The sequence below is a fragment of the Cyprinodon variegatus genome, unplaced genomic scaffold (assembly GCF_000732505.1).
Source record: "Cyprinodon variegatus isolate N-32 unplaced genomic scaffold, C_variegatus-1.0 Scaffold1506, whole genome shotgun sequence".
Classification (NCBI taxonomy): Eukaryota; Metazoa; Chordata; class Actinopteri; order Cyprinodontiformes; family Cyprinodontidae; genus Cyprinodon; species Cyprinodon variegatus.
The window spans coordinates 112747-124003 of NW_015151959.1; the positions used below are offsets into that span (position 1 = coordinate 112747).

The 11257-nt window shown below is 38.6% G+C and overlaps 1 protein-coding gene across 1 annotated transcript; it reads left to right on the top strand.

Annotated features, from left to right (window-relative positions):
* The first annotated feature begins 1704 nt into the window (after positions 1-1704).
* LOC107103696 (THAP domain-containing protein 5-like) lies at positions 1705-8838 on the top strand. The gene is made up of 5 exons (XM_015403493.1): positions 1705-1922; positions 6158-6341; positions 6423-7174; positions 8310-8496; positions 8603-8838. Exons 1-5 carry the CDS (start codon positions 1849-1851, stop codon positions 8735-8737), a joined length of 1332 nt encoding a protein of 443 aa, XP_015258979.1. The 5' UTR covers positions 1705-1848; the 3' UTR covers positions 8738-8838.
* Positions 8839-11257: the final 2419 nt, after the last annotated feature.

The window sequence follows — 11257 nt, forward strand, 5'->3', positions numbered from 1 at the left end:
TTGGTGGAGTGTGTCACTTAGCTCCTCAATTCAAGAAAAATGCACTAATTTTAAGAAGAATTTACTTTTTTACATTTCAATTTTTTTGCAATGTATGCACCAGGGGGCTGGGATGGGCCTTTTTTTTTTCCAGAGAGGAAATGAAACAAATAACTACCAGAAACAGTGCAGCTCATATTTTGCATATCCTATCTGAATATGGGGTGAGCTTAAAGTTGTTTTATAGCATTATTAAAATGATACTGGTGAGCTAAAAAAAAAAAAAAACTAGTCCAAGAGACCGTCAGTTATGGTTTCTGTGTCAGTGCATATCATATTTAGAAAGATATTTAGTATTATGTCTTTAGTATAGGGATCTAATGGGGACAAGGACCAGTTCTGAAGGGGTACTGGCCCCTGCTGGCCTCTTTCTATAAGCACCCATGGTGAGAGCACTGACAAAGTGACCAAAATCTTGAACATAAAGGATAAGAATAAAGAAACAAAAAAATTTTTTTTAATCACCACCTGCACTGTTCTACAATTTGCATCTGTTTTCTGTTCCATTTGAAGTTGAACTGTTAACTAGGATATAATTAGTTTAAGTTTGAGGTCCAACTGTTTTATTTGATTTACTTTCTGCTTTTATCACGTTTTTCTTCATTCGCATTTGATATGCTTTTATTTTTTTTCTTCTATTTTATTGTTTAATTCATTCAAGCACTTTGAAATGTCTTTTTACTGAATTGAGCTATACAAAGAAACTTGCCTTGCCTTTACAGAGCGGGTAAAATATGTGCAATCAGATCACAGTCGCTTCTTCTTCCTAACTGGACAGGTTAATTTTACTGAAGTTTGACTGACTTGGAGGAACTTAGTCATGTTTAAATGTTCCACTGATTATTATTATATATCTTTTTTTTTTGCTTTATATAACAAACCAATAGTGTACAAAGACTTGTTGAGGTACAAACATTACAACATAGGTAGAGAAAAAAATAGAACATGGGGTTAAAAACAAAAACAGACACAAACAGTAATAGCCAATGTATAAACATAGAGAAAGATTTAAAATAAAAGAGAAGTAGAAATACTGGCAGTTACTTTTTTTTTTTTGGCAGAAACAGATTTCAAATGTTTCGATGAGGTGTAATACAATTAAAATTGATTAAGAAAAATTCAAAAGAAGTAGAACCTCTCCATTTACAGCAATGAATATGATATTTGACAAGCAAGAAAACAATATTAAGCATATCTGAAATTTTACTATCAAGGTCATCAACATGTCAACATCAACAGGTGGATGATTGTTATTTTTTGGATCTCCTCAATTTTAAGGGACAATCAATTTTTGATGTCTCTCCATAGTTTAAAAGAAAAAGGACAGAAAAAAAAGATGATTAAGGGATTCATGCGGACATTCACAAAAGGCACGGCATGTTAAATCAAATTTAAATCTTTTTTGCAAAAATTCTGCCACTGGGTGAAAATGGTGCGAGATTTTAAAGTGAGTCTCTTTAACCTTTGGTGAACCCATTTAACAAACTTAGAGAATGCCTTCTCAAATTAGAGCAAATTAGTTATTATTATATAATCTGAGCAGCTGAAATCTTCGCATGTTTACTGCGTCATCGACAGTCTGACCGCGAATGGACCAATCACAGCCTAACAGGACGTATCATAGTGGGGCAGTCGCATGTATATGACGTATGACGTTTCTAACCAGCTGATCGTCGTTCGTCAGCCGCGCGCCGTGAGTCGACAACACGCACTGCACGAGTTCCAGCAGACGTATGAGTTGGAAGGACTTTGGTTTCACCTTGTTATGAAGACATCTGGTTCGAAGAACCAGGAGAGGTTCTGACAGCGATGCCGAAGTACTGCTCGGTACCGAACTGCCGGAGCGACGCAGGGAGCAGCGGCCGAAGGAAGAGCTTTTATAAGTAAGTCTCACTTTAAACTGTCGGTGTGTTTGAACGGACAAACAGATGATTAAGCTTCATGGATAGGTGCTCTTTTCCCCCCCATTTTTTTAATTCTAAAATTTTGTTGCTGAAGACATGGTTTACGCTAATTATTACATTTCCATTCCTGGGAATGTTAATAACGTTATTATTATTATTATTAAAACCGACTTAATTCTGAAATTCTTCCTGAGTTTGGAAAAATAATAGGGTAGTATAAATCTAAAACAATTTTTAAGTCATCCACTACTTCCTTATAATTTGCTCCAAGGTTTGCTGACTTTTCCTTTATATTACAATTTAAGTGTTTTATATGTCATGTATATTTACATTTTTCATTCGCTTTAGCAATGATTCTCCTACATTTCTGATTCTTAAGTTTTTTTCTTTGAACTTTGGCTGCTTTTAAACTTAATTCCCGTCGAGTCCTTAATTCTTTTCCTAAGGATGGTTTTGTATTTGTTAAACCACGTGGCATTAACCTGTGAGTCATCAAAGACTAACAAACTCCTTCCATTGGCTGCTGTTGTCTGCAACCAATAGGAATCACCGTAGAATGGCTTGTTTTAAGCATTAACAAGAAAGTGCAGCTTTTAGCATAAGGAGATTTTGAACCACTGGTGGGGGATGACTAAAAGAAGGAAACAACTCTGAATGAAAAATACTTGACTAGGAAAAAAGCTTAAATTCCCCCCAAAAAACACACACAAAAAAAAAATAACACGCACAAATCACAAATTATATGGTACAACACTTTAAACTGTATATTTACTTATTGGTAAAAATGGCCTTTACTATATATAGCGCTTTCTCAAGTCAGGAGGCTTTACCAAAGCACTTTACACTACATTCAGTCATTCACCCATTCACACTCATTCACTGATGGTGGAAAGCTACATTGTATTTATTTTTTGAGTTTTTATAGCAGTAGTGGCTCGTTTTTTTTTTTGACAGTAAGGCAAGGCAAATTTATTTGTGTTGCACAATTCAGTACAAAGACAATGCAAAGTGCTTTATATGATTAAAATATAGGAAAATAAAACCGAATCAAAGCAAGTAGGAAAAAATACAATAAAAAATGCAGAAACAAAATAGAATATTAAACAGTTGGACTAAAGAAAATAAAGTTGAAATAATGATGTTTTAGTTTAACTGTTTCACTAGAACACTCGAAGGCAATCCTAAACAAATGTGTTTTTAGTCTTGATTTAAAGGAACTCAGGCTTTCCGCTCTTTTACAGTTTTCTGGAAGTTTGTTCCAGATAAGTGGAGCATAGGAACTAAATGATGCTTCTCCATGTTTAGTTCTGGTTCTAGGTATGCAGAGCAGGCTGGAGCCAGAAGACCTGAGTGGTCTGGAGGGTTGATACACTGATAGCAAGTCTGTGATGTATTTAGGTGCTAAGCCATTCAGAGATTTATAGACAAATGAAAGTATTTTAAAGTCTATTCTCTGAGATACAGGGAGCCAGTGTAAGGACTTTAGAACCGGGGTGATGTGCTCTACTTTCTTAGTCTTAGTGAGGGTACAGGAAAGGGATATGATAGAGGGGTAGAGACATTTGGCAAATAACCACAGGTCGGATTCAAACCCGAGTCGGTCACGTCGAGGACTAAGGCCTCGGTACATTGGTCATACGCTGTAACCACTGTTTCACCTGCACACCCAGGTAAGCTACATTGTAGCCACAGCTGCCCTAGGGCCCACTGACAGAAGCGAGGCTGCCATATACTGCCTCCACCAGGCCCTCTGACCACCATCAGTAGATGATGCAGGTAAAGTCTTGCCCAAGGACACGACAACACTGAAGGCCAGGACTTGAACCATCGACCCTTCAATTTTTAGGGCAAACCCATACACCTGACGCCACTGTCTCCCCAGATTTCTATTTTATTTTTTTTTAAGTAAAATGTTGTCATTGTTTGCTGTGATTGTAGCCATTTCCCTGGTCTATACCACAAATTATTTTGTTTCTTGTCAAGAAAGCACATGCTAGGTCCTGAGATTTTTCATAATTTATGTGATGTTTTGCAGAACTCTTTTGAGTAATTGTATTAATAGGCATTTTATATTTTTATAGCACATTAGGGCGGGCAATTACTTGCATTTGCATTATAATTGAAATTTAGAAAAATGCAATTTCCAAATCGCAGAGGTCCTCAATATTTAGTCCCATTTAACAAAGAATAAGGAGTAAATGTCTCCCTCCAGTCCTTTAGGTGGCAGTAAATATATTAAAGTGGATATATAATTTCGCACAAAAGGGAGCAGAGAGTTGCAGCTAGCACATAGATCTGTGCGTTATAGTAGAACTTTTTCACGCAAATGTTACAGTAAAGTCCTGCAGCACTTAACTCTTGAGGAGCAGACTTTCAAGACCATGAAACCCTGGAGTAAAACACCCACGTGCTTGTACTTAGTTTAAAGGGAAATTACAATAAAATCGCAATTTTGGTTGAAAAATTTTCAATTTAGATTTTTGGCAATATCATTCAGCCCTAAAACACATTTAGTGTCAAGACGATTCAGTGTCACGAACATGAGGAAAACAAATATTTTCTTTAAGAAAATTATAGATAATATTTAAGAAAATGTAGACTGACATAGACTGTAGACTGAAAATTCAGACTGACATCTTGACTAATGATGTTTAGACAGTTCAGTCAAAGGCCACTTGAAACACATAATTTTTTAAAATCATGATTCAAAGCAACTAATCGTTCCAGGACTTTTGCGGTTTTTCGGGATTTTACTCCTAATTATTTGAGCTTAGGAACTGTAGGTGGCTTCTCCATGTTTGGTTCTGGGTATGCAAGTTAAATTAGAGTCAGAAGACCTAAATAGTCTGGGTGGTTGACACTCTGACAAGAAGTTTGTAATGTATTTTGGAACTTAGCCATTCAGCGACCTATAGACTAACATAAATATTTAAAAGTATCTTATTTGAGATATAGGGACCTAGTTGAAGAACTTTAGAACTGAGATGATTTGCTCCAATTTCTTAGTTTTAGTGGGGATGCTGGCAGCAGCATTCTGGATCCGCTTCACTGTTTGATCCACTGTTTAGGCCGACTGTGAATCTACTAAAGCTCAGTGCATTAGTTCTTTAATCCTGGGGATGTTCTTTAGGTGATAGAAGGCCGACTTTGTTACTGTCTGTATGAGTCTCTGAAGGTTCAGGTCTGACTCCATCACATCACCCAGATTTACAGTCTGATTGGTGGTTTGTTGCTGTATTAACTGAAGCTGTGAGGTAACTTTTATATCATTTTGTTTTGGTATAAAGACCATTACTCCAGTTTTGTCATGATTCAACTAAAGAAAACTTCGGTACACCCTTGCAGTGATTCTTCTATGCATGTAGGCAGCTCTGGAATAGGTTCATAGTACTAGAGAGATGATATCCTAGATATTGCATATAAAAACTAGAAGAGGAAATGCAGAGATTTGCTTTAGCCTGCAGGAATCTGGTCTTTTGTAATGATGAAGCCCCGTTCATATGTTCATCAGTAATACACGATGGAGGATTTTTTTTCTTCCAACAGGACAACTAACCTTTCACAAACGTCTTTTTAGCAACACGTTAATTTTAGAGAAGGGAAATTGTCCTGGCTGTGAAAACCAAAAGCATATCTGCATAGGAGCAAGGATTGAAAGTACACTAGGCATTTCTGTAATTGAAGCTCTGAAATAATAAAATAAAATAATTAAAGCTCTGGAATAATTAAATAATTTAAAAAACACAACAAGCAAAAAAAGACAAAAGCAAAACATTCAAAGGAAGAAAAGTCTAAATGTGTTGTTATAAAAGGGCTGGAGAGCTAGTTCTCTAAACGACCTTGATAGTTAAGGAGTTCAAGCTAATGTTGTTTTAGTTACTTTGAATGTAGTTATCACATTTTTTTTTTTTTTTTTTAAAGGCCAACATGCAAGCTTCATTAATTTTTTTTCTCCTGGAAACTAAGAGTAAGGCTTCTGTTCGCTTCTATTTTTCCAGCAGAATTAATTTCCACAGTAGCAGCAGAGAAAGTGGAGTCGGATCTTTAGAAAGTGATAGGACCAGCTATAATGTTACTGGATCATTTTATGATCGTCTATGTGAACTAGTCTGTAAATGTAGCGTTAAGCTTCATCCATGATGCATTTTTATTGTTTTTGCCATAGATGTGACCTTTAGCCTTCCTTTCTGACAGCAGCTCTTGTGCTTTCCAAGGTTCCCCCTACAGGACCCGGCGCGGCTGCAGCAGTGGCTGAAGAACATGAGGCGGGAGAACTGGACCCCTTCTCGACATCAGTACATTTGCCACGAACATTTCGCCCCGTCGTGCTTCAAGGTGCGCTGGGGGATCCGTTACCTTGACAGTGACGCTGTGCCTACAGTCTTCCAGGTAACCGAGGTGAGCAGAAATAAAACCGTTCTCTCTTGTTTATCTGAAACACTACCGCTGTGCTGATGAGCACGATGCTTCTGCTTACAGAAACGGAAAGCAATCAATCACAGTGAGAAGAAGCCAAAACGCCTCAGAGATGAAAATACCCAAAGCCCCAAAGCGTCAGATGATGGGACAAAGGCCTCCCACCTGGGAGAAATGCATACGATTCGCTTGGTTGAGTTGGCGGCCGACCCATTAGAACAAGCAGAAACCAGTTTGATGGAGTCGAGTGAAAGCCCTCGCCAGACTGAAGTGGACTCGCTAGTATCCCTTAGTGGAGTAACACCAGATGTGAATCTTCCTCTAACGTTGTATCAGACTGTAGATGATCTAATAAACAGTGGGGAAAGTGCAGAGGTGGTGATGATGACTGAAAGCTCTGCGCAGGGTGGACAGGTTGAGCTCGTAAACGGAATCACCGCTGCCATTTTGAGTCCCGACGGAATGCTGGTCCTAAACGAGCTGATGCTGGAGGCTCCTCCTGGAGTTCAGCATCTCACTCCCACCTCTGAAGATTTCCTGCAGGTCCACCAAGGGGAGGAAGTTGTTGCCTATTTTGAGACGGTACCCAACGTCCTTCCCAGCGGAACGCTGGCCTTCCCGCCCGACACGGTGCTGTCATCGGCTCTGAGCCCCGAGCCCATCTCGTCCACTCTGCCCATCGTCTCCAAACACGTTGCACCTTCATCACTCGTACTTGCAGTGGAACGGCTGGACAGGGAGGAGGTAGAGGAAGGGGAAGGTATGTCAGACGCAGATGAGGCGGAGCAGGAGAATCACCAGCTGGAGGAGCACTGGTGAGCACCGACCCCTGCTATGAGTTCATCGCAGGATAATTATCTTTTAATCATGTTTTCAAACCAAAGTTATTTTTGTTTTTTTTTAAAGATGGAATAATTGTACAAGTAACTTATGTGATTGTAAAAAAAAATTAGTGAGATGTATACTTTATGGATTTTCTTTTTTAATCCACATAAGTTAAGGTCATACAAACGGTAAAATGTGTGGATAAATCCTTTTATCAGATGCCCCTTTATCAAGCTGCACATCAACTACAAACCTAAAAAGCTTCTGGCATGATTATAACTCAATATTAAATCAATCTGAGATGGATTTTTAAGCATTTACCAACAATACTCAGTGAGGTTGAGGTGATGAGGTTGAATATTAATGTTCGGTTATGATCTTTGAACTATCTGACCCAAACGGTCACTGTTCCGTAAAGGAAACTAAATACCCAACCCCCACTGTAGGCTGATCTCCGTACTAAAGCCTTGTTTACATTGGTGTGAATACAGAAGGTTTCCATGGTTGGAAGTAAAAGATTGAATTATTTTAGCCTGAAATGATGAGAACTATGTTTGCAGCCAAAGAACATGGCAGCATCATAATGTGAGCTGCTTTCCTGTTATGTTTGTTGGTGCTTTCCACTAAATGCTTAAAATAAAGGACAAACTCTTAAGATCTTGAACCAATTAAATCAATACCTTCATGATGGAGACTTGGACCAGTTCGGTTTTCTAACAGGACTCTGATAGGCTTAAAGTGGATCAGCTGAATGGCTCACACCTCAGCCCTGCTGAAAATGTATGAACCAAGCTTAAAAGCCTTGTCTGTGCCCGAAATACTACAAATTTAAAATAACTTCTGTTTAAAAAAAAAAAGTGGTCAAACATCCATAAAGATATGATGATGACTATACAAAGCAAATGGGTTCTCTGCAACCCCTCAAAGACTTGGGTTTGTCTCACACTCCTTTTTGGTTTCGTTCTTCTTGCCAATAACGGTTTCATTTTCCTTAAAGGCAAAAAAAAAAAACCCAACTACATCACTTAGTCAGTTTATTCAGATGTTCACTAACGTAAAAAAATGTTCACTAACGGGTTTTCCCGATTTTAAATGTTTTCTCTTATGTGTTCATTTCACAAACAGCTACCATAAAAACAGTCTGAGTAAGGAGCAGCTGGAGGCAGTCGTGGCTGAGCTGCAGAAAAAGGTGAAGGTTCTGCAGCAGCGCCACCGCCGACACCTGGAGAAGCTCCTGGGGCTGGAGAACACTGTGAGCCAGCTGAGGCAAAGCAACATGCTCAACGAAGAGCGGCTGCAGCTTCTAGAGAGGGTACTTCTGGAGCTTAGATTTCATCTCCTGTTACTGTCAGGAGTAATCCCTACTGATAAATGTTATCAGTTTTTTTCTTATTGTATCTTTTCTCTCCCTCCCTCAGGCGTATTTGCAGACCAGTGCAGCTGTGTCGGATGGTGGTGAAACTGTGGCCATCATCTACGAAGAAGATGACGCTGCGTATTTTTACACTCCAGTGAACGATGCAGGGATGGCGTTGAATGTGGACAGCAAATGACTGTGGTTATCTTCTGTGTTTCTGTGCCAAAAAAAAAATCTAAAGGGGTTAATGTTGTTTAAATCAAGCAAGCTGTTATTTCTTTAAATCAGAATTTCATATATGATCAAAACTGTTTTTTTTTTTTTTTTATTATTCCTTCTGCTGTGAGCTTTACACGTACATAAATTACTAATAGGGCATTACTGAATGTTTGCCTTCTACTCCAACTGTTGTTTCACCAAAATTTTGTTAATTTATTTTTCATTATGAGAATTTAAATTTAGAAATCATTAAAAAAGATATTTTCAATAAGTTCAAAGCTTTAGATTTTTTTGTGTGTTGCTATTTGCAACGCAACTGATGATAATACATTGCGTAACTCTGGTCCTGAACCGCAGCCTGGAGCAAAACAAGTGAGTCAGAGCAGAGGGAACACCCTGCTAAGGACGGCTTGTTTAGTTACATTTCTAGTTTTTGAGCTGCTGCTTCTGCAAAACAAGGTGATTCACCCAAAGAGACGCTAGTCTAAGCACATTTTAACTGCATCTTATGTTTGCATATTGTTGAAGTTTTGTGCCATAACATTCAGAATTAAGAGAGTTCTGCAAGAGGATTTAAAGAATTGTTTTGTTATTGATAAAACATTCTGCAGTTTCTCTCATAATCCTTTTTAGATGGACCCAGTCGTGATGCACAGAAAAATACTTCCTTGTCATTTAGTTTGTTTCCACTAGAGGGCAGCAGAGTCATGCATCCTACTCAGTCCATCCAAAACAGGTGCTAGAGTCATCAAGAGCTTCCATCCTGTAACTTTTAGATGCATCTCTTCCTTAACAGACCTGAATCTAAAGGCTCAGTCTCTTCATTTAGCTCAGCAGAGATGTGGTAACGAGCCCATCTTTTGATTCAGGGTATTAAAAATGGGGTGCTCTTGAGGATGGACTCAAGGGTGACTTAAGCACCCTTGATCCAAAACAACAGTTTAATATTGGAAGAGTTAGACATAAAGTAGGGTCCAACACTATAAATTATACATTAGAGGTGCCAAGTAATGGAGTGTAAATCCTTAGCTGCTGCCCTTGTTCTATTCTTCTGAAGATTTATTTACTTAAGTGCCTCTGAAAACATATCTGTACTTTCTACTTCTCACTTTCTTTAAACAATCTCATTATTTTTATGCATATTGATAACAATGAATTTAATAGCTGCAACAAAACTGAAAATCTGTCCACTTGAAGTCCAGTTTGTTGGTAGAAACACAGCAACACTGATGAAGACGGGCATAATAAACAAATCAAAACAGTAAATTGCAAATGGAGACATGACTGCATCCATTTAACATGAGCTTAAGTTTTGGTTGCTGAATGCTCTAACAAATTGGTGAGCACATGCATGCACTGCTTAATAAAGATGCAACAAAAATAAAATTTGCCAAAAATATCAGTCTATAGTCCAAAAAAGTAAAAACAAAAATTTATCCACTGGACTCCCCCCCCCCAAGTTTGAAGACATTTCTCCTTGTTTTGGCTTGCATATTGAAAACATGCATATTGAATGTCTTCAAAGTTTGAAAACACTTGGAAAAAAAGTCCAGTTGAATTTTGTTGTTTACATTTTTGGAATGAACAGACCTGGATAACTGAGAAACTTCACCAGTGTAACAGTCTATATCTATATTATTAAAATATAAATATTTTGGCCCTTGAAGGCCATATAATTCGCCATAGAGGGCCGGATTCGGCCAGTTATGAATTTGACGTGAGATTTAAGGCGAACACTCCATCTCACTTTTGTACTAAAGTACAATGTGAGTGTATTTAAGTAAAGGAGTTCAGTTGGTACTTTCACTTTTAACAGTAGCTTAGTTAAAGGTATAGTTCAGGATTTTTGCGAATTTTTGAAAAGACCCAACCTCTCCAATAAAAAAAAAAAAAAAAAATTCACATGCACAACCCTGTACCCGCTCCCGAGAGGGAACGCCCTATTAAACGAGTGCAAGAGCATGCAGGAGCCCATTCCTCTTCGTGCACGCTCTGTTTATACGTTGCTGTTTTTATCGCTCATAAAAGCTTACTTTCCAAAAGAAGATTTGGAATATTTCCACTGTCAGACTCGCCAACGGTAAGTGAAAATGGGGACAAGTACGTAGGATGGCCTCACGTAAACATATCACCAGAATGATAGACAATTAGGAGGACCACTAATTTTGACGATCCAGCTGGAAAAAGAACATCCTCAGCTTTACCTTTAAGTAAGGAATGTGAGTACCTTTGACACCTCTGTACTTGATAATCCCATCCATCCATTTTCTTACAAGCTAATCCCAAGTGGGGTCACGGGGGGTGCTGGTGCCTATCTCCAGCTGTCTACGGGTGAGAGGCGGGGTACACCCTGGACAGGTCGCCAGTCCATCGCAGGGCAACACAGAGACGAACAGGACAAACAACCATTCACACCTAGGGAGAATTTAGAGGAGCCAATTAACCAAGCAGACATGTTTTTGGACTGTGGAAGGAAGCCGGAGTACCCGGAAAGAAC